Source organism: Cervus elaphus, chromosome 21 (assembly GCF_910594005.1).
Source record: "Cervus elaphus chromosome 21, mCerEla1.1, whole genome shotgun sequence".
NCBI classification, from domain to species: domain Eukaryota; kingdom Metazoa; phylum Chordata; class Mammalia; order Artiodactyla; family Cervidae; genus Cervus; species Cervus elaphus.
The window spans coordinates 81,441,899-81,466,323 of record NC_057835.1 but is presented as its reverse complement, the minus strand read 5'-3'; the positions used below and the strand labels follow the sequence as shown (position 1 = coordinate 81,466,323).

Here is a 24,425-nt window from a genome sequence, read left to right as displayed (position 1 = left end):
CGATAGAACTGCATAAATGTCCTTGTCCATAAAGAGATTTAAAACTGCACATGACCAAATGAATTAAATAAGACACCCTGCTTCTTATGCTCAATGTCAAATCTAAAGCAGAGAGAAGTCCAATTCCTAAAATCTCAGTTTCCCTATTTTTTAAGAAGGAAAGAAAAAAATGAAATTTCATGACTTCAAAACTAAAAGCAATTTCACTTTCCATAAGGGATCAGTCAACAAGCATTTATTTATATTCTGCCCTATTCCTAAACAGTGGAGATGCCACGAGTTTCAAAAATAGAATCGCATACAGCCTTCTACATAACAAATGTGGTTACAAGTCAAACACTTTTTGTATGAGTAAAGCTCAAACAAATCAGAGGGATTGTAAGATGATTATTCTATTCCAAGTAGAGTTAGTCTTTGTTGACACTTTGTAACCAACAATATTTTATATAAATATCCCTGACTCTCTGCTTTCAGCACAGAAAAAAGAAAAAAGGAAAATTAAAAAAATACATTCATGTAGTAGATATCTGTGATTTCTGTTAGATGCCTCATTCCTGGTACTAATCTCTGTGTCAGTGATGGTTATGAGAACCTAAAACTAATTCTGGCTAATTTAAGCAAAAAGGGATTTTACTGAAAGGATATACAGCCTCTTACCAATCTGGCAGAAGGCTGCAGAAGGAAGCTTAGAAAACAGGAACTGTATACAGTACCCTGAGAATATGCCTAAGACTCTCACTAAGGGATCAGGGCCAACTGCTGGAAGGATTTCCAATCAGATAGGTAAGAAATTCCAGGTGACGTTTAGGACCTTCGAGATGGACAGACACTGCAAGGTATTTACTTATTTGGAGGCGCGGGTCTCGGTTGCACCATGCGGGATCTTCCATCTTCGCTGTGGTACGCAGGATCTTTAGCTGCTGCATGCAAACTCTGAGTTGTGGCATGCAGGATCTTTAGTTGCTTCATGCAAACTCTTTGTAGCACGTGGGATCCGGTTCCCTGACCAGGGACCAAACCTGGGTCCCCTGCATTGGGAGCCCAGAGCTTCAGCCTCTGGACCAGCAGGCAAGTCCCTGCAAGATCCTGACACAGGCTAGCAAGTTTCTTTGAGCTGTGCAGAGATTCAAAGAATATAGACAATGGTTGTTTCATAACAGATTTGTTAGGTTTTTTTAAAAAGGGTTTTATAAAGCAAAAGCTATTCCAATTGCTGATGACAAAAGACTTGTCTCTGAAAATAGATACTTTATCAAATTGAGGTTCTTGACTAACAATTTAAATACGTACAGATTTCTGCATAGATGTAGAGCATTAACTTCATTAAGTTTATGGTAAGTGTGTCTAAATGAATGGATATGCCTTCTTTCCTATCTGACATACAACTTTTCCCACTAACAGGACACATGGAGATGAATGGAGAAAAAGCAGGTAATTCCTTCTTTATCCAGTTCCTAGATTAGGTCCTGAGACCAAGAGTAAGAATTAACAGGGGTGAGAAGAGTTGTAAGTGGTTGAAGTGCAAACCAGATAAGTAATAACCAATTTCTAGTGTAATTTCCTGTTTAGTGCTATGAAGAATCCTGAAAACATATGTATACACTCAAGCAACTGTTCAATGAAGGACAAAAATGAAGCAAGTGTTGTATCACAGGAAAAGGAGACATTAAATAATAACATGACCTTATAACTATAACACTATTTTGTATCTAAAGCGGCTGACAGAGGGTTGGATGAAGGAAAAAAAAATATGTGAGAAAATAAAGTAAGGATTTCACATTTGGTTAAAACAGTAACATGTACAGTCTTGACATGGTTTTTGCCAAAAGGAATACAGGCTTTTGGGCAAGAGCGCATGGAGAATATAAGTCTGTAGTCACACATTATTCATGTCATCTTCTATAACAATGCCACAGGTCTGAGGCACACATGATGGGGAAGATAATTAGAAAACAAATAGTTTAGGATTCTATATGGCTAATTAAGTAAAGTCTTTACTTTTTTTCTCTCAGGATACTTGAAAATTCTAGCATTATGCCCAAATTTCCCGAGAGCTTAGAAAATCTTTATACTTATTCTGTCTTGAATCCAAAATTCCCCAGCCCTGAAAGTTTTGCATTCTTCTAATCCTAATATCAACACCTAAACCACAGGACCGATCTTCCTACAAATCTAAAGCCTTGGTGTGAAAATTCAGTTATAATCATTAATGCCTCATGCATTCCTGCAAAGGAAACCAGAGGATCCTGAACAAAATGCCCAGTGCTCATGTGGCTGTTTCAATGTATGCTCTTTGAGGACGAGTCAAAATCTCTGTATTAGTCTATTTAAAGGCTCTGCAGTTAACTAAGTAAATTTTCATTTCAGCTCTAAAGAGAAGTTGAGCAATCCCTTTGAAAAGCTCCAGAATAATATTTGGAACATCTTTTAATGTTTCTCGCATGAGATTCTACTATTAATCTCGTTCTCACGTGCAAAACACAAATCTGGGGATATGCAACTTTTATGTCGCTGAGAAGTAATAAGTATCCTTCCAGGGCCCAAAATACGACCCGCTAGACTCACATTCCAGAATTAACTTCTAATATTTTTAGTTAATTTACAGGTGAAGCACATTTACTACTATCTTCACGCAAAACACACAAGCTAACGTGACGCAGGGCACGTACATGCACCCATCAGATGCTTCCGGGCAGTGAGCCTCACACAGCAGTGCAAACAGCCACGCAGTCACACGACTAACCCAAGCTTTTATAGCTCTTACATGTTCTTTTAAAAAAAAAATTATTTTGGCCGCACTGGGTCGTAGTCACAGCTCACATGATCCTCGCTGGGGCACGCGAACTCTTGGTTGAAGCCTGAGGGATGGTTTCCCAACAGGCACGGAACCCAGGTCCCTTCACTGGAGCAGCGAGCCTTACCCACTGGACCACCAGGGAAGTCCCTTCAGCTTTCAACTATTTCCTAATAAAATTTTCAGTTCATTAATGTTGCTCCTCATCTTTTTCATGTGTGTAGACATAAGTATTAATATGTATCTAAGTTTAATTTCTGCCCAACACAGAATATTCAGAGGCAAGTCAAACTTCAAAGGTCCCAGCAAAAGGAAGCTGGGTATTAAGCAATTAAAAACAGGGCCAGAGGTTAAAAGACCTGACCAACTTTGACTTTTTAACTAAATACCCTCATTTATAAAACAAGGTAAAGTTTAAAGCCCTTGTTTCAAAACTTCAGAGTAAATCAAAATGCACTTGGCGCACTGAAACGCCTCTTCCTGCACTTCAGGCAGAGGAGTTCTGGTCTAAGGAATAAGGTGCCACGTGTTACTCAGAGAGTCCTCGGAAGGATGCAGCAGTGTGTGTGGACGGCACCCGAAGAGGCCCACTCACCCTGCCGGCAGGGGGGCTGCCCTGGACCGGAGCCTGGTCCTCCCCAGCAGGAGAGGCTGCAACTCCAAACCAGCCCTGCAGGCCTCGGGGCAGGGCATCCGGTATTCCCCAGCTCTGGCTCCCTGCCGCCCGAGTCCACATCACTTGTAGCCCAGGGACAAGGCCATGCTGCTGCTTGCGTCACAGGAGGCTGGGAAGCGGGGGTCAGGGGCCTTCCTGTGGAGCAGAACCACGCGGCGCGTCAGGCCGCCTCACGCTCACGCCCAACTCCGGAACAATCAGGGGGTGGAGGGCCACGTGTCACCCCAGGAGAGGTTCTCTAATCCACACCAGAAACCACGGGACTCACCTTCTCCCCGCTCACTACACAAGGAGGACAAACATCGCAAGGGTTGCAAACAGCCTGACGTGACACCCATTCTCCTGAGTCACGAGAACAGGCTGGCAGTGAGAGCTGGACGCTCCCTTCCCGAAGCTGGTGGACTTTTCCGGTGGTCCAGCGGTGAAATCTCTGTGCTTCCAGTGCAGGGGGTCTGATCCCTGATCGGGGACCTAATACCCCACACGCCCTGTGGTATGGCCACAAAAAAAAATGAGAAGGCGTCGCCCTTTGCTGACACCTTCCATTCCCAAGTCTGAGGGGAAGAGGAGGCAGGGAGGCAATCACCGCGACCCTCTTCCAGGAGGCCCATCAAACTGGACGTGAGGCTCCTGGAGAAGAACACGTCTGCCCCGTGAGAAACACACTTGCCTTGACTAATCCTGCTGGTACTAATCCTCCTGCTGGTACTAATCCTCCTGGCGGTCCCGGCCCACAGAGAAGACACTGTTCTCAAGGCCTCGCGGGGAAACAGTGAGTATCTGCCTTCCAGTCCATGCGGTTTTAGGCAACACACTGAGTATCTCAGATTTAACCTCTGAACACATCTCTGAATAGACCACCAAACAGCTCTAAATCAGTGTGCTTTCTTGTTTACATATTGTACTATAATCTCCATAAAGGCCTGTCTCCCAGAAAGCCCCAAGCTACATAATTTAAAATCTACTGCTCTGCTCTTATCAAGAGGAGCATTTTTGACTAAAGAGTAAAACAACAAAAAAAAAATTGGGGGGATGTTCTTTTAAGGAATGCTAGGCTAAATTTCATCAAAAAATCTTTTTTTTTTTTTTTTCGCATAAGCCACCACTAAGGACTGCAATGATTTCCCCAAACGTATGTCAGATTTCATAAGTATGATTGCAACGCTAATGGGGTCCACCCCTCCCCACCCGCACACTTAGACACTTGGGAGGCACACACCGAGTCCTGGCCATGAGCAGCCTTCTCTGGCAGAGGGCAGGAGGTCAGCTAAGGAGCATTTGCTGGGTAGGCACGACATCAAAGGACTGAAAAGGTTCCGATAATCCCGAATTCTCACAGTGCTCAAACTCCGCCCTGAGTAAACATTCTTCCAGAACTGCTGACAAAGAGCCAGACCAACTTCCTCTCCTTCCCTAAATCAAGTTATCTAGCAGCAAAATAACCACCCAAAGTGGCGCTGCAGAAAGACAACTGAAGCAAGCCCTCTGGCTCATTAAGCTTGGAAGTAATCAGAAGGTTTTGTCCGCCGGTACGTTGGGATCGTGGTTTCTAAGGAATTCCTGGCCCTAACCACTACACCTCCACTTGAGAGGCATAACTGTAAATTATGATAAAGACCTGAGTAATCACGTTCTGCTCTTCTCGGCTTAAAGCCCTGATTCCTGCCAAGTCAGCAAACGGTGAACACATAGCAAACTCACTGGCTCCGAGCCCAGCTTCCTAGATTCCAAGGACGCTTCTCTGGAGCGTCTCTCTTTTGCAGCCAACACAGGCGTAAAAGTTCCAATTTAGATCACAGTTCCTTGTCAGGACTCGAGGGCGAAAGGTTTACTGCAACGCTGCACACGCCACCCATTCTGAAGACTAAAAAGCTAAACTCATGCAGTTATTACCTAAGAATAAAACCAGAAGAATAAATTTGGATTTATTTTTGTTAGTTATCTTTATGGTAAGATGTGGTACAAAATGGACGCCAAAGTCACTATTGTGAAGTCAATGCAATCATGCAATGAGATATAAGCTCTTAAATCTTCCTCACAGTGGCAAAAAGCCTGCCTTCTTGATCATTGAACGTACCTCCTATTTCCAATTCCTGGAGAAGGCAGGGAAAACACTAACAATACATACTGAAATGCAAGAACTGAAAGACCTTTCTTAGTTATGTAAGTAAAGAACATTTCTGCAGCTTCCCCAGAAAGCCTGCAACTTAATTATTCCTAAAGCAGCCGTGCTGAAACAAAGAGACGACTTTTCTACAGCTTTGGCTGGAAGTCCTTCTGGGTGGAGGTGTTACTTGGAAAGAGATCAAAACCCAAGTGAGGCAACAATCATTCTCTGCAATTTGAACCTGAGCCACCTCCAATTTAGTCATCTGTTGAGAGTTCTATTTTACTTCTATTACTAAGCAAAACCCAAACACCAGAGGCATCTCTTCCAATTCAGACAGTGGCGAGGGGTGGGAGGTGAGTGCGGGAGCATATGGGTGGTGAGGAGGTGACCGTCACGACTGGGAGGTTTAGAGGGAAAAGGACTTTGGAAGCACTAGTGTCCAGGATACATGCCAACATCTCCTGCCTGTGTGCATGCTCAGTCGTGTCCAACTCTTTGCAACCCCATGGACTGCAGCCCACCAGGCTCCTCTGTCCATGGAATTCTCCAGGCAAGAATACTAGAGCGGTTGCCATTTCCTTCCCCAGGAGGTCTTCCTGGCCCAGGGATCGAACATCCACCTCCTGCATTGGCAGGTGGATTCTCTACCACTGAGCCACCAGGGAAGCCTCACCAGTGTCTCCTAACCTTTCCCAAATTGTATCTTCCTGTGGCTTTTCTGTGAGCAATTTTTCTTCTCTGTAAGCTCCCTACCTCCCAACTTTATTTCCCCTAAAATTTGGCCTTAATGACATCATACGCTGTACAATTTTTTTCCAGTGTTTCCTCATCACTGAGCCTAAATAATCTTTTATGAAGGACACTGGGCTTATCCCCCGAACACTCAATGAATCCTTCACCATAGTATGGCAGCTGTGACCCCACCTGTAACCCCAAGTGGGGGGCAGGCGTCCTGTTCAACTTAAGGCAGTCAGAGTAACACCATCCTTCCTGCTGCAACACTGCAGATGGGTAAGCCAGCGAAGGACGTTGCTCTGTCTTAAATCTTGTGAGTCAAGATGATTCGAGAACACGACAGCTCCTCGAGACTTCCATAGATGGTTGACGGCAGGCAACCCGCTCTTCAGGCTTCTTTCTTTCTTTCTGGCCACTCCTTGTGGCATGCAGAATTTCCCTGGCCAGGGAGCAGACCTGAACCCCTAAAGCGGAAGCACAGAGCCTCCCCCCTGGGCCCTCAGGAAGGCCTCTCTCCTCGATCTGGATTGGCGCTGGCGGCCCCCAGAGGCTACAGAAGCAGCCTTCACGAAGGCAAAGTAAAAGCACCGAGAAAGGCAGAATCAAGAGAGGTCAAGAGAAACAGACCTGGGGTTCTCACGGGAAGTCGCCTCACCTCTGAAATTCAACATCACGTAAGCCAAGAAATTCCCGTCACTGTTTAAACCACTCCAACACATTACTCCTCTTACACTGCCCCCACATATTATTAAAATGCCCCTATCCACCTGGCTTAGTCTGTGACTTGAAGGCAAGACGACGGGCCTCACTTCTTATAGTTTACAGAGTTATTTCCATACTTGTTTGCATCTAACAACAACCCCAAGGGGCCTGGATTCAACAACAAGCTCCTGTATCTACTGCCTATGTGATTTGGGTCAAAGTGCTCATGCCTTAGTTTCTTGCATTTAAAAATTGGGATAACAGAATTATCATCAGGATTCAATAACACAGTGTAAGTACATGCAAATGCACAGAACAAGGCCTGATATTGTGCCGTTGTTATTGTTTAGTGAACGCCTAAACTGTCCAACTCTCCCTCTCTTCACTGTAAAAACACACGCTGTGATCACCCTGCTCAACAATGACTATCATCATCTCTAACTCTTTTGTATCAAACTTCCCTACACGCTATGAGAAGATGTCTGTACTGAACCACTCTTCCACCCCAGCCTGTTAGGGAAGAGGAGCCCATTCAGTTCAGTCGCTCAGTCCTGTCTGATTCTTTGTGAGCCCATGAACCACAGCACGCCAGGCCTCCCTGTCCATCACCAACTCCCAGAGTTACCCAAACTCATGCCCATTGAGTCAGTGACGCCATCCAACCATCTCATCCTCTGTCGTCCCCTTCTCCTCCTGCCCTCAATCTTTCTCAGCATCAGGGTCTTTTCAAATGAGTCAGCTCTTCCCATCAGGTGGCCAAAGTACTGGCGTTTCAGCTTCAGCATCAGACCTTCCAATGAACACCCAGGACCGACTTCCTTTAGGATGGACTGGTTGGATCTCCCTGCAGTCCAGGGGACTCTCGAGAGTCTCCTCCAACACCACAGTTCAGAAGCATCAAGTCTTCGGCACTCAGCCTTCTCTATGGTCCAGCTCTCACCTCCATCCGTGACCACCGGGAAACCGTGGCCTTGACGACCAGGCTTCCTGTCGCCTGGTGTCATCACCTCTCAGCGCCTGGCGTCCCAGGCCCCCGGCCTCCGTCTCTCTTCGGTCGCTGCCCCCTCTTGCCCTGCAGGAGTTTCCAGGGCAGTGTCTGTCCCTTACACTACAAGCGTGGCTTCCGCTTCTGAGTGTCCTTCTCTGCCAAAATGCCCGACAGCATCTTCAAGACTTCCCATCCTTCGATTTTCAATAATTTATTTTCAGTGTCTCTCAATTTTTACATTTATTGTAAATATATGAATGTATTAAATTATAGTGTGTTCAGGTTTTAAAATAAGTTTACTATCCAAAGACACCTGAGACATTAGATTCATGTAATATATGCTACTTGTGCTTCCCCCCGCCCCGCCCCCCGCACTGGCATCCTTGCAGATTCCACTCCCTTGGGGTATCCACCCCTTCCTGAAATTAATTCTGCTGCAGGACAAATACAAACGAACAAAGGACCCTTGCCTGAAGCAAGTCCAGAAATGCTATCTTAAGAGTCATGTTTTTATTATTTTGCACTTGGTGTATTTCACAAATTGGAAACCATAAACCATAAAAGTGAAAAATAAAGTTTCTGATCCATAGGAGGCCAAAAGTGTGCTAGAAACGCTGAGAGATGCAAATGATCACAGAGGGAGGCCTGAGAAATGAAGATCCTCCTCCCGTCCCCAGCACCTAACCCACTGTCTGACATCCAGACGGGGTTTGGGAATTATTTACGGAATTAGTGATAAGATACTGCGAGGGATCCCGCATGGATATGGCAGGATAACAGAGCCTGTCATGCCGCTGCAGAAACAACTTTTGGCTCAAAAAGTAAAGTCTAACCTTTCCTTCAGCTTCGCCCTTCTGCTGAACATTTCTGGAAAGGGAAGGGAGGTAAGGACCCCATAGATGACAAGTCTAGAGTTGAGCAGCTTAATTCGAAGGACACAGTATTGTTTCAGAAGGCACACAGTTACACACTCACATGGCATCGGCTGGTTATTCACGCCTCCTGGACTCCCAGTTATGGGGCCAACATACTGTCTGAGTTGATTTGCTGTTTCTTGCCGCCAAAAGCATTCAAAGATATCAGGATAAGGGTTTGGGTTTCACACATGTCTGTCTTAGTCAACACTCATCAAAGGATGCATTTCATCACATAAGTTTTATCTCAAAAAAAAAAAAAAATCTTGCATCAGAATGGATGTTACTAGAGAATATTAGAGTTAAGTGAAGTAAGTCAGACAGAGAAAGATAAATATCATATGATACCACCTACATGCTCAGCTGGTAAAAAATCCGTCTGTAATGCAGGAGACTCGGTTTGACTCCTGGGTCAGGAAGATCTGCTGGAGAAGGAAAAGTTTACAAACTCCAGTATTCCTGCCTGGAGAATTCCACGGACTGTACAGTCCATGGGATCTCAAAGAGTCAGACATGACTGAGCGACTTTCCCTTTCACTTCATATGCGGAATCTAAACAAATGGACACATGTGAGTGAAAAGTGAAAGTGTTAGTCACTCAGTCCTGTCTGACTCTTTGCCATCCCATGGACTGTAACCCTTCAGATACAAATAGACTCATGGCTACCAAAGGGGAAGGTGGGGGAGAGGAATAAATTAGGAGTTTAGGAATTAACAGATGCACACTACTATATATAAAACAGATAAACAAGGACTTACTGTATAGCACAGGGAACTATATTCAATATCTTATAATAACCTGTGATGGAAAAGAATCTGAAAACAGAATATATACATAAATACAACTGAATCACTCGCTATACACCTGAAAACTAACACAACACTGCAAATCAACTTCAATGAAAAAAGAATTAGTGAATCAGTAAAGTCCTACTCTTTTTCAAATTAAAAAAAGAGAATCATAAACAAATACTACAAGCTAGTAAATTCCATGTTGAAGGCTTAGAAAAAGTGTATTATTGTCTGTAACTTATTCTGAAATGCTAAAAAAAATAAGATGAGTTGATGACTAGACAGGATGGATATAAAGATAGTCATGTGATAAAGCAAACACGGCAGAATGTTAACTGTGAAATCTGAGCAGAGGAGACAAGGATATTCACTGTGGAATTCTCTACACTTACATGTCTGAAAGTTTTCACAATAAAGCGTTGGAGGGAAAAGCTGTGATTCACTCATGTTCCTCATATTTGAATGTCCTTAAAATACTCGCCCTTGTAGCTCAGTCGGTAAGGAATCTGCCTGCAGTGCAGGAGACCTGGGTTCGATCCCTGGGTCGGGAAGATTCCCTGGAGAAGGAAATGGCAACCCACTCCAGTATCCTTGCCTGGAAAATCGCATGGACTGAGGAGCCTGGTGGGCTGCAGTCCAAGAGGTCGCAAAGAGTCGGACACGACTGAGCGACTTCACAAATACTCCATGATGACGTTTGACTCTCCCAAGTACAGTAGCCGGGTAAGTGTCTTTTATCGTGGCAACCAAGGTTTATTCATCCTCTTTCATAGAGACAGGTCTTACCCACTGTTAGGTGTGACTATCAGAGTCTACAATACAGTCATTAACAAAGTAAATTCCAACAAATGTGAAGGAAAATGAATCATAGTTATGCATCAGATAACTGCCTTAAAACTTTATCTCTAAATTGAGTCTTATTGTGTTTTTAAGAAGAAAATAGTACAAGTAGGAGCTTTGGTCAAGTCTTATTTTATCAAGCTTATTATAGCTTAACTTAAGATGATATAAGAGGCACTTGGCATCTCAATGTAAAACAGTTTATGTCACCACACAGAATAAACCTCTGGGTTTTGCAGTGAATACATTTGGTGAAAGTCATTTTCATTTATGGAAACATTAAAGAGCAAAGGTAAGTAGAATTTCTATAAAAACACTCAATGAAAATAGGATGCAAGTTTACCCCATTCGCCTTTCCTCCTGGAGAAGAGGAAAGGAAAGTGAAAGTGAAAGTGAAACTCGCTCAGTTGTGTCCGACTCTTTGCCACCCCATGGACTATACAGTCCACGGAATTCTCCAGGCCAGAATCCTGGAGTGGGTAGCCTTTCCCTCCTCCAGGGGATCTCCCCAACCCAGGGATCGAACCCAGGTCTCCTGCATTGCAGGTGGTTCTTTACCAGCTGAGCTATGAGAGGAAAGGAATCAGGAAGGAAAACAGGATTTCTACAATTCAAAACACTCACACTTTACTGGACTCTGTATATGTGCCTGAAAACAGTGTCAGTTCAGTTCATTCTGTCAGTCGTGTCTGACTCTTTGTGACCCCATGGACTGCAGGATGCCAGGCCTCCCTGTCCATCACCAAGTCCTGGAGTTCACCCAAACTCAAGTCCATTGAGACGGTGAAGCCATCCAAACATCTCATCCTCTGTCATCCCCTCCTCCTCCTGCCCTCAATCTTTCCCAGCATCAGGGTCTTTTCAAATGAGTCAGCTCTTCGCATCAGGGGGCCAAAGTACTGGAGTTTCAGCTTCAACATCAGTCTTTCCAATGAATATTCAGGACTGATTTCCTTCAGGATGGACTGGCTGGATCTCTCTGCAGTCCAAGGGACTCTCAAGAGTCTTCTCGAACACCACAGTTCAAAAGCATCAATTCTTCAGCACTCAGCTTTCTTTATAAACAGTGTACCAACCTTATAAATAGAACTGCTTTTTGATAGAAAACTAACCCAGGATCCTCAACTGAAAATGTGCTCAATCTTCTTTTAAGATGGAAAAACAGCCCTTTCTTACTATATCTTCTTTGCAAATTTGCACATTTACACCCTGGTGGTTTAGTCGGTAAGTCGTGTCCGACTCGTGACCCCATGGACTGTAGCCCGCCAGGCTCCTTTGTCCATGGGGTTCTCCAGGCAAGAATACTGGAGTAAGCTGCCATTTCCTTCTCCAGGGGATCTTCCTGATGCAGGGATCGAACCTGGGTTTCCTGCATTGCAGGCGGATTCTTTACCAATTGAGTCGGAAGCCCCCATTTATACCCTTGTTGTTCTTAAACCAGCAATTCATTATACATCTCCGCACTACCCCCTTCCTGTTCCTCCTTGTTTTTTTTCTTCTTCTTTTTGGGGCCACACCACTCATAGTGTATTCCTCCAGAATTTTACAACTTGTTAGAAAACAGCGAAACCTCGCATATAATAAAAGCACAGGCAGTAAAGTAACCGTAATGAAAACAGCATAACAGGGGGCACGGCTTTACCTTAGTGAGAGGATGTTCACGCTGACGTTTTGTTTCTTGTACTTTAAGTCGTGACCGGAGAAGCTTCTGAGCATTTTGAAAGAGCATCCTTCAGAAGCCTACTTGCTCTGCCACGGAGCCCAAGGCCCAGCTCGGTGGAGCTGGAACAGCTTCAGCACCCAAGGGAGAGCTCACACAGCTGGGCGACCAGAGGAAGGCCCAGGACCTGAGTGGGCACTGGGCACCGTCTGCCTCCACGAGAGGAACCGCGGGGTAAAGCCCAGAATCAGAGATCTGTGGGTACGAGTATGGCAGGGAGGCAGTGTCATCAAGGTTAGAGCAAATAACGCATGCACCAACAGGAACAAAGCCATGAGCGACAGCTAAAGGTTCCGAGTGGAGAGAGCCGGGCCCTGCTCTGACGACGCTGGCTGCCAACGCCCCTGAGCCGCTGCCATGGGCTTCCTCCGGCTGCAGGCCTCGGCGTTCGTCCGCTCGCGCTACATCCCGGCAACAGCTGTTATCAGAAAACTGCACGGATGAAAGGCCATCTTGTCCCCCGCGCCCCGGCGTGTGTTCGTTCTCCGTCTCGCCTCTCCTCGTCACCCTTAAAAACGTCTGAAAAGCTACAGCACGGGGACTCTTCACGCAGACCCGGTAAGTCCCCGCGTCCAGTGTGGACCATCTCAGCCCGGAAGGGAGCGGCCCTGCCGCCCTCGCTGGCGGCGCCGTGGGGCACGGCCGTTTACCAGCCCAGCCCCACCGGGGCCTCCCAGAGTCTCACAATCCATAAAAGTCACAGACCTAAGCCTCCAAGTGTGGCTAAAGCTCGTAACACTGGGACAGGGATCCCAGACCTGGAACCCACCTCTCTCCTCAGTACATAATGAGAAGGCTTGATACTGTTCCCCGTGTCTCCTCCTCATCACTAAACTCAGAGACACCAACCATTGAAGAGCCACTGTCTAATAAAGGGATGTGAGTCCCTGATCCAAACAAATACTAGAAATTACAGGAGAGAAGAGTCATCCACCACCTCTTATTCTCTTCTTTTGAGGGGGAGGCATTTGACTTATTTTCGGGTTTACCGATTCCAAAGTTGTCAGAAAGCAGGATCTAAATACCAACGCTGACCTTTTAGAAAAGTCATCACAAACATATTATTCATAAGCAACACTGCCGTCATTTCAGAAACAGGCTTACATAAGTGCGGAAAAGTGTGAAATAATTCCACATTCATTTACTGAGCACACACTGTCTTCCATGTGCACTCGGGTTCCTGCAAATGACAAAGCACCTTCCCAGGCTCCCTCTCCGGGAAAGAAAGGGACCTTCTGCTGAGCTTGCTGTGTGCCGGGTCTGTGCGAGCTGCCCCTGCATGCAAGGGGCGAAGCGGAAAAGATGCTCACGGAACAGGGTCTGTAAACGGGAAAAGCCTCTGGCTCAAAGGCAGCTCAGCTCTACATGCAGCTCCTCCGCTCGACCCCAAATAGAGCGACTCTCCATTTTCTGAAGCACCCCCCCCTTTCTTATCTGAATAGGTGGTAATTTCCCAGACGCCAGGACATCCTCTGTGCTGTTTAGGAATATAGAGGCATATTCCTTCCGTTTGGATCTCTACATCTCAGTAGGTGCATCTAGGCAGCAGCTCTCCTGCTCTTCCCTTGGTTACCACGTCTAGGAGAGCTAAGTGTCCATACTGATGGACGCCGAGAGGGGCCACTCTCAAAGACAGACATCCTCTAAGCCAGAACACCCCAACCTTTCTGGTACCAGGGATCGGCTCCGTGGAGGGTAAGTTTCCCTGGGGCCTGGGGAGGGCGGCACTGGAGGGTGGCTGGTTTGGGGATGATTCTAGCACCTTCCAATCATTGTGCTCCTTTGAGAACCTAGCGCTGCTGCTGATCTACAGGAGGGAGAGCTCAGTGATGTGAGTGATGGGGTGTGTATCACAAGTGATGGGGTGTGCGTCACAGTGATGGGGTGTGCGTCACAAGTGATGGGGTGTGCGTCACAGTGATGGGGTGTGCATCACAGTGATGGGGTGTGCGTCACAAGTGATGGGGTGTGCGTCACAGTGATGGGGTGTGCGTCACAGTGATGGGGTGTGCGTCACAAGTGATGGGGTGTGCGTCACAGTGATGGGGTGTGCGTCACAGTGATGGGGTGTGCGTCACAGTGATGGGGTGTGTGTCGCGAGTGATGGGGTGTGTGTCGCAAGTGATGGGGTGTGTGTCGCAAGTGATGGGGTGTGTGTCACAGTGATGGGGTGTGTGTCACAGTGATGGGGTGTGTGTCACAAGTGATGGGGTGTGTGTCACAGTGATGGGGTGTGCATCACAAGTGATGGGGTGTGCATCACAAGTGATGGGGTGTGTATAACAGTGATGGGGTGTGTATCGCGAGTGATGGGGTGTGTATCGCGAGTGATGGGGTGTGTATCGCGAGTGATGGGGTGTGCATCACAGTGATGGGGTGTGCATCACAGTGATGGGGTGTGTATCGCGAGTGATGGGGTGTGTATCGCGAGTGATGGGGTGTGTATCACAGTGATGGGGTGTGTATCGCGAGTGATGGGGTGTGTATCACAAGTGATGGGGTGTGTATCACAGTGATGGGGTGTGTATAACAGTGATGGGGTGTGTATCACAAGTGATGGGGTGTGCATCACAGTTATGGGGTGTGCATCACACTGATAGGGTGTGTATAACAGTGATGGGGTGTGTATCGCGAGTGATGGGGTGTGCGTCACAGTGATGGGGTGTGTATCGCGAGTGATGGGGTGTGTATCGCGAGTGATGGGGTGTGTGTCACAAGTGATGGGGTGTGTGTCACAGTGATGGGGTGTGTGTCACAGTGATGGGGTGTGTGTCACAAGTGATGGGGTGTGTGTCACAGTGATGGGGTGTGTATCACAAGTGATGGGGTGTGCATCACAAGTGATGGGGTGTGTATAACAGTGATGGGGTGTGTATCGCGAGTGATGGGGTGTGTATCGCGAGTGATGGGGTGTGTATCGCGAGTGATGGGGTGTGCATCACAGTGATGGGGTGTGCATCACAGTGATGGGGTGTGTATCGCGAGTGATGGGGTGTGTATCGCGAGTGATGGGGTGTGTATCGCGAGTGATGGGGTGTGTATCACAGTGATGGGGTGTGTATCGCGAGTGATGGGGTGTGTATCGCGAGTGATGGGGTGTGCATCACAGTGATGGGGTGTGTATAACAGTGATGGGGTGTGTATCACAAGTGATGGGGTGTGCATCACAGTGATGGGGTGTGCATCACACTGATAGGGTGTGTATAACAGTGATGGGGTGTGTATCGCGAGTGATGGGGTGTGTATCACAGTGATGGGGTGTGTATCGCGAGTGATGGGGTGTGTATCACAGTGATGGGGTGTGTATCACAAGTGATGGGGTGTGCATCACAAGTGATGGGGTGTGTATAACAGTGATGGGGTGTGCATCACAAGTGATGGGGTGTGTATCATGATGGGTGATGGGTGTGTGTGTTCAGTCGCTCACCCGTGTCCGACTCTTGGCAACCATACGGGCTGTAGCCCATCAGGCTCCTCTGTCCAAGGGATCCTCCAGGCAAGAATACTGGAGTGGGCTGCCATGTCTTCCTCCAGGGGATCTTCCCGTCTCCTGTGCTGTAGGCAGGTCCCAGCGCTGTGAGGGGCGGGGTGGCTGTAAACACAGGTGAAGCCATGCTCCTCTGCTACTGCTCACCTCCAGCTGGGCACCCCCGTCCCTAACAGGCCATAGACGGTCCTGGTCTATGGCCGGGTTGGGGACCCCTGCTCTAAGCCAATCTTCAAGTTCCTTAAGTTCAAAGGGCTATAAAATGAACTACAGTTGACCCCTTTTGAACGGCTCAGGTCCAGTTTTATTCGATTTTTTTCAGTGTAAATACTTCAGTACCACACAAGTCATAGTGAGTTGAATCTATGGATGGGGAACCAGGGATACAGAGAAACTCTGACTGTAAAGTCACACTCGGATTTTCGACTGCGCAGAGGGTGGGTGCTCTAACACCCACATTGTTCAAGGGTCAACTGTATTTCTCCTTGTTCTATTCTGCATTTCTAAATTTCGTATCTCATATTTACTTCATTGTAGATTGGCCTTTGGTTCCACCAGCTGACTTTTTACCTTTAGTTTGCATACTGCATTAACATTGGCAAAGCAAATTCAGAAAAGCTACTCAATATTGATTTAATACGTTTTTATGACCAAGGCAACAGCAAGCCTGTAGGAGTCTGGAAAGGCAGTCTGTTGTAGAAAAAAGGCAACTATATCAAACAGTTTGAAAGAAATGCAATTTCCTATAACTTAGCTAAAGCTCACTGCCTAGGAAATTGCTTTTAGGGACCCAGCTTTTAATGATTGGATGAGATTTTGGTAATTAGCATATTAGTCTAGGTAGATGAGTATAACTGAAAAGCTTAAAGCGCTTTCCTTCTTAATTAAGCATTCCTCATTACATTCTGAATTCTCCTTCCCACCCGCCCATCCTCACAGCTGGCAAAACAGTGCACTGTAATTTATCTTCGCATTAAAATGATTACAAATTCAGAATGAGTGGAGTTCAAATTAAGTTTTCACATGGCAAGGAATACCCGGTTTAAAAGTTAATGAAGAAAGTGACCATTCTATCTTGTCAAAACATAAACACTTCTAGAAATTAATTAGCTTTTTCCCAGCAGAAGGGAGAAATCATCTGTCTCCTTGCTTGTCTGCAAAAGTTATCACACCAGAATATGACAGTCTTATATACATGATTCTGTTTTGCATTGGTCTCATCCTGACACTTCCTAACCCTCTAAATTACTCATTGGAGATACCGTTAAATTGAGGTCTAGCATTTTGCTTAAGAGCAAGAACTCTCAGCTCCAGCACTTTCTTGCTGAATAATCTATGGCCAATCAGCTTACACACTCTGCTCCTCAGTTCTCCCATCTGTAAAATGAGGATAACAAGCATATCTTCTACACAGAGTAGCTATAAAGTTAAAGGCATATATATATATATATAAAATCCATGTTAATATACATTCCTAATACATATAAGCACTTGGAAGAGTTTTTGGCAGACAATAAATGCCATACAAATAGGTGGCACCAGTGGTGAGGAACTCACCTGCCAATGCATGATATATTAGAGATGCGGGTTCGATCCCTGGGTTGGGAAGATCCCCTGGAGGAGGGCATGGCAACCCACTCCAGTATCCTTGCCTGGAGAATCCCACAGACAGAGGAGCCCAGCAGGCTACAGTCCCTGGGGTCGCAAAGAGTTGGACACAACTGAAGCAACTTAGCACGCACACACAAGTATTATTGTAACTACTATCACACCTACCATCACCACAGAGAGAACAGGGATAGGCTATGGGATTCTTTAAATGCTCCTGTACAAACCACTTTCTTGCTAAGTATATCTGAATTAACCTGTAGAAGAAACAAGGTGGATTTTGGATGTTGTCATTAGAATGTCATAATTACGGCTGCATGGCAAATGTCAAGATAAGAGATTTATACATAAACATATAAAAACAAGTAATGATTTTAAAAGTTATTGTATGAAGCCTCACTATCATGAGTGATTTACATATAGTTAATTATCTTCAAATTAAGAATGTGCTGAGACAATTTATGGCATGTTTTCTCTGTGCTGTATCAAAAATAATAGTGATAGTGTAAAAAAAAAAAAAGAATGCTGTAAAAAGATACATGCAGGAACTTCCCTGGCAGGCCAGTGGCTACGATGTTGCACATCCAATGCAGGGGCACAAGTCTGATTCCTGGTCAGGCAAATATGACCCCCCCATGTGCCATGTGGCCAAAAAATAAATTTAATAAAAAAAGATATTTGTAAAATATCAGTCCCATCGCATCTGGTGTGACAGTCATGCTGTTATCAAGTTAATAATAAATATCACTGCATTCTTTGGCCAATCCAAAACGAGAGCAAAAAGCTTATTTGAAAGGTTTTCATGTTTTGTCGTTCATCACTCTGACGTGTCATCCAAATGCATTTGTCTAACAGTTTTACTGAGATATAATTCACACATCACCTACTTCACCCACTGAATGACCACAATTCAGTGGTTTTTAAGCATATACACAGTCATGTTACCATTACCAGAGTCAAGTTGAAAACATTTCATCATCACCCGGAGAAGCTCTGCACCCACCAGCAACCACCCTTCCCTCCCCCGACTGCCGCCGGCTCCACTTCTGCCTCCCCGGATCTGCCGGCTTGGGCCGCGTCACGTCAGAGGGTCAGAGACATGTGTCCTTCTGTGTCTTCCTTCACTTAGCATGAGTCAAAGTCCATCCATGCTGCGGCTTTTATCAGTACTCTGCTCCTTCTTACTGCCGAATAACACTTCTTGCACAGATATATCACACACAATTAACCCATTCGTCAGCTCTCACACATTTGAGTTGTTCCTGGTTTTGGCTACTAGGAAAAATGCCACTCCAAAAGTCTGTGTACAAATTTTTATATAGACATGTGTTTTCATTTCTTTTGAATATATACCTAGGAGTAAAATTGCTGGGTCACATGGTAATTCTATGTTGTGTCTTTAAGGAAGTGCCAGAATGATTTCCAAAGTGGCTGCATAATTTTCTCTTTCTACCAGCAGTGTCTAAGGGTGCCAATTTCCCCAAAACCTCGCCAACACTTGTTATTATCTGTCTTTCTGATCGTAGCCATCCTGGGGATATGAAGTGGTATCCATATACATTTTTCAGATACAAAAATATGGCGCTTCCCTGGTGGTTCGGTGGTAAAGAATCCTCCTGCTAATGCAGGAGATGCAGGTTCGATCACTGGTCAGGGAAGAGCCCACATGCCGCAGAGCAACGAAGCCCATGCACCGTAACAAGAGAAGCCCCCACAGCGAGAAGCCTGCTCACCACAACTAGAGAAAAGCCCACAGAGCAACGAGGACTTAGCAAAGCCAAAAATACATACATATGTCAAAAAAAATTTTTATTAATAAAAAAAAAAACAAAACCCTGCTCTTGTTAAGGTTTTGTCACTCAAAAAAAAAAAAAAAAAGATATTAAAACATGCAAATACACTGGGCAAGGAAGTAAATCTTTTAGGACAAGGGAAAGCACAAAGAGATTAGGAAAACGATTCCACAGTCAGGCTAGAAAATAAAGCAGGATATGTCTTTAAATGTTACTCAATTTCATACCCTTATGCAATCAGCTGCCCTTACCAAAGTGTCAGGACTGTGGAGCCAGCCCCCAGTTTCACATCTGGAGCTTATAATAATCATAGCAACCACTACTCTTGATTTATTGATTTATTTTACAAAATTCCTTCCCACGTTATGCCCGATTTGATCCAAAACCACAAATCTTACTTGGAAGAATATTCCCATTCTGCAGGCACAGTCACTGAGGCCCAAAGCGAGTAACTCACTTGTAAACATAGTTAAAAATAAATACATCATCCATATATGAAACATCCATATATACATTCATAAACAAATGTTAAATAGCATTCACAGAGCTGGACCTGGAAGCCAAATTCTGCATTTACAATACCAATCATAGTGCCTCCTTTCCTCACCACTTTTATTTGCCTCATCTTTCATGACCCAGAAAGCAATGGAAAGGAAAGAGAAGGAAGAGAGCAATTCTGTGTGTGTGTCTGTAAAGCAACCAGAGGCAGGAAGCCTGGACATCACAAAGTCCCCACAGTCAGTCTGTCCCCACAGTCAGTCTGTAAGACAGCAGTATGTGAAAACATGTTGGATCATGACAGCAAGGAGGTTTGCATCCCTACTCCTCTGTGGGAGGTTCCTCTGGTAACCAAGAAGCCACTGGCGTGCACGGCCACTCAAATCCCTCAATTCTGAACATTACAGTAGTATATTTAATTACATACACTAGCCATTCAAACAGCTGAGGAACTGCTGTGTACTTGGTACTCGGCACAGTGCTAAGATGGTAGAGATTTTTAAAAAGCAACGATGACACGGTTCCAAAGCAAAATTCAACAACTAATATTTACTAAGCCTCTTACAGGTAGCATCTCCTCACTCAATCCTCACAAAATCCCTGCAAGAGAAGGGAAACTGAGGCACCAAGAAGTTAAGCAAACTGTCCCCAAGTCACAGGACTAATACATGGTGGAGCCGGAATCAGAAGCCCCAGCAAACTGGTTCTAAACCGGTGTCCTTAGCCAGCAAGCAGGCCTTCCTGCTAGATCTGGCTCAGCTGGAAGGCACGTGGGGTGACGCAAGGCGACCAATAACCTCATTAACTACGACAACCCCCAGCTGAATGCTCCTTAATACCTGAAGCCCAGAGGAAAGTCATCAACCCTGTGGGGTGCTTATCTTGCCTTTTTACAGGTGAGCAGACAAGCCCAGACAAGTGAGTTCACTTGTCCAAAGTCACAGAACCGTCACATTAAGGCTGGCATGGTGCTGAGTGCGGGACAGGTACTGCTCCAAGCACCAGCTCAGCTACTGAACCCTCATCACAACCACGAGGCAGGTTCCATTATCAGCCCTCCTTCCTAGTTCAGTAACTTGTCCAAGACCTCCGGCACCAGTAAAAGTAGCAAACCCGATACACGGGGCTTTAAAGTTTTCCTCAAAACAACTTAATGTTGACTCTTGGCAACAAAGTAGCTGCGCAGAAGTTCAAACCCAGGTCTACGTAACCGGAGTGAGAGGAAGCCCTCTGTCTTCCTACACTAAACCTGGCCTCAGTGCAGAGGGGTGCAGTGGGAAAGAGGGGAAGTGTTCCGGGGACCCCCTAAGGATGGGGCAGTCACGCCTGTGATTGAAGGAGAAAGTGCTTTCTGGGGAGAGGCACCATGCAATATTTTACTTTTTTTACTATTACTTTTTTTTTTTTAATCACTGAGATGATAGTTCGAGTATCCTTTGGAAAACAATCTTTCATAATGTGATGTATTTTTTAAATGTCTCTTATTGTGGTAAAAGTCACATAATCTAGAACATACCATTTTAACCATTTCTTAAAAGGAAGTGAAACGCACTCAATTGAGCTGATAAATTAAAATGTTAGTGTTTCAAATTGAATCAGAAAAGTTTTACTTTGATTTTTTTTCAATTAGAAAATCTCTTGATGGAAAAGAAGCTTTTATTCTCTTGAATTTTGGCTATATATTAAAAACCACCAAGGAATATAAAGTGCAATTTGCCTTTCGTAACGTTTAACTCAATTAATTCTGACCTCCAGTATTTGCTTCCTCAATCTAAGAGCAGCAAGCAAAGTGGTTCCCAAACCTTTAGGGATCTTTGCAAGGGTCTCTCTCCTCCGGGTTCTGAAAGCAGCGTTTCACACACCAAAACGAACCTGGAGACTCAGGCCAATAAGGAGAAGGCAGAGGCGCGCATGCCGTCTGACGGGACTAGCGGCCCACAAGCAAGTGGCTCTGACGCTAAAGCCAAGGAGTTCTGTTTTCCCTGGCAAACCGATCTGAGACCACAAGCCCAGCAGCTGCGGAACCGGTCAGACCGTCAGCACAACCCTCAGAGACGCATCCAAGGACCGCGACGGGATAGGAGTGATGGGGTCTGAGCCCGAGGCCCCGCCGCTGCCCGGCGCGGGGACGCAGTCTGGGCGCAGCGGCCCGGGCCAGTGCGCTCCGCCCGAGGCGTGCGCTGGGAGCGGGCCCGGGGACGGGGCGGGACACGAGCCTTCACGCCCCTTGCGGACCCGGGCGCCGACCCACGGGCGCGTGCGGACGCCGGCACAGGCGCGGGGTTTCCAGCCTTCCGTTCGGGTCCATAAATCCTTTCGGGGGGAGCCGTGATCAGCCCCGCTTCACGGATGATGACACCAGGGCTCAGGGCAGCGACGCGAAACCTGCACTTTAAGTGACGGCGTCGCGGGCTGGCGGCTTCCCCGCGGAGGACCGGGGCCGCGGCGGGGCCGGCTGCGGGCTGCTACGCGCCCCTCGCCCCAGCCCAGGGGCCAGGCTGGCAAGACCCCGGAGCCTCCCGCGCGCCCACCTCCCGAGGCCCCCGCTCCCGCCGCCCGAGCTCCCCACCGCCCCGCGCGCCCCCCGCGCGTCCGAGCGGCGGAGGGCTGCAGGAACCGGGCGGCGGTGAGGCCGGCTGAGGGCTGCCCACGCGCCCCTCGCCCCAGCCCAGGGGCCAGGCTGGCAAGACCCCGGAGCCTCCCGCGCGCCCACCGCCCCCGCCTCCCGAGACCCCCGCCGCCCCGCGCGCCCCCAGCGCGTCCGAGTAGCGGAGGGCTGCAGGAACGGGGCTGCGGTGAGGCCGGCTGCGGGCTGCCCATGCCCCCTCGCCCCGGCCCGGGGGCCAGGCTGGCAAGACCCCGGAGCCTCCCGCGCGCCCCCCGCCCGAGCCCCGCGCGCCCCGCGAGCTCGCGCCTGCCCGGCCGCAGCGAAGCCGGGGCCAGTGGAGCCGCGGGCGCGCGGGCTGGCGGCGCTCCGCGAGCCGCGGCACGGCCCCCCGCCTCACCGCAGCTGCTCGCCGGTGACCAGGACCTCCGCCATGCGCTCGAGCTCGCGCTGCCGCGCCCCGCCGTCGCCGCCGCCGCCCCCCTCCATGGCCCGCGCCGCGCCCTCAGTCTCCGCGGTCCGCCGTGGGCTCGGTTCCGAGCCCCTGCCTGCCCGCACTGACGCCGCCCCCGCCATGTTTGCTGGGGGCGGTGCGGAGCTCACACGCCATTGGCTGCCGCGGGGAGGCGGTGGGCGGTGCCCGGCGAGCCCGCCCACCTGGGGCGTGGCCGATCCCCGCGTGGCCGGGGGCGGGGCCGAGAGGGAAACATCAACACTCGGCGGGGCGACTCTGAGCGCTGGCTGAGCCTGTGGGTCTGGTCCGCGGGCCCCTCCTTGACGCGCACAGCTGGTCTGCGAGGTCCTGGGCACGGCCGGGGAGGCTACTACGCAAGGGTGCCGGCATTTTTATTATATCGTCCACGTCCCCGACTGCCAGGATAGAAATCATCATTTCCCTAAGCAGTGAACTGGGAAGGGTGTACACGTCATTGAAGGGCTTCAAGAAATTAACCATGCTTCTCGCCCAACCTTCTCACCAGAGACAGCTTACCTGCCTTTGCTGTTGCTTGTCAGTCGTTCAGGCGTGTCCGACTCTTCGCGGCCCCATGGACTGCAGCACGCCAGGCCTCCCTGTCCATCACCAACTCCCAGAGTTTGCTCAAACTCATGTCCATCGAGTCGGTGATGTCATCCAACCATCTCATCCTCTGTCGCCCCCTTCTTCTCCTGCCTTCAATCTTTCCAGCATCAGGGTCTTTGCCGGTGAGTCAGTTCTTCGCATCAGGTGGCCAAACAATTGGAGTTTCAGCTTCAGCACCAATCCTTCCAATGAATAGTCAGAAGTGATTTCCTTTAGGATGGACTGGTTGGATCGCCTTGCAGTCCAAGGGACTCTCAAGAATTTTCTTCAGCACCATGGGGTAATCAATGAAGAATGCTGGATTGGGATCAGACGGACTTGGGATCCAGTGGCATTCCTATAATTTCCTAACTAAATATGCTTAATTCCCAGTTTCTTCCTCTACAAAATAAAAATAATCGTGGTTTCCACGTTGTTGACATCTGCTGCATTAAAGATGCTTCAGGTAATTGTTAACTCCTTTAATGGCAACAAATGGTAAAATGAGTATTGCCCTCATTTTACTCAGGAAGCAGGCCCAGAAACATGAGGCAACTTGAGCCTCATTGTCAAAAAACTATGAGAATCGTATAAAATAAGTATGGTGCCCAGGGTTAATTAGATAAACAGCTTGCTTTTGCTCCTGTTTTTATTCTAAAATAGCTACAAAGACTATCAAGAGCTTGCATGGATTTCACCTTCAAACATGCAGTTTCTGTCTTGAGCCTGTCATTTACTAACTTTGCAACCTTATTCTAGTTACTTAACTTCTCTGAGACTCCATTTTCTATCAATATAGCAGGAGTAATTCCTACTTTATAGGGATGTTGTATGACTTAAGTGAAACAACATTATGTAAAGTTCCCAGGTATATGCTATGTGTTCAATAGCTGTCCTCTTTACCATCATTATTTTTTGAAGTACTTTTATTTATTCTTTATTGTTGGCTGTGCTGGATCTTCGTTGCTGCTTGGACTCTTCTCTGGCTGTGGAGAGTGGGGGCTACTCTATTGCAGGGCCTGGGCCTCCTGCTGGGATGGCTGCTCTCACTGTGGAGCCCAGGCTTCAGCGTCCGTGGGCTTCAGCTCAGGCTTAGTTGCTCC

General features: G+C 47.3%; 1 protein-coding gene across 4 annotated transcripts in view; it reads right to left on the bottom strand.

Annotated features, from left to right (window-relative positions):
* The window catches only part of DEPTOR (DEP domain containing MTOR interacting protein), a 164,591-nt gene extending 141,196 nt beyond the window's left edge, over positions 1-23,395 (bottom strand). For 2 of the 4 annotated variants that reach the window (XM_043879308.1, XM_043879310.1), the window contains exon 1: positions 22,663-23,392. In XM_043879308.1, coding sequence (XP_043735243.1) covers positions 22,663-22,838 — 176 coding nt within the window. In that variant the 5' untranslated portion in view covers positions 22,839-23,392. Of the gene's footprint in view, positions 1-22,662 lie in introns of all 4 variants that reach the window. The other 2 variants (XM_043879311.1, XM_043879309.1) reach the window with 2 other exon arrangements.
* Positions 23,396-24,425: the final 1,030 nt, after the last annotated feature.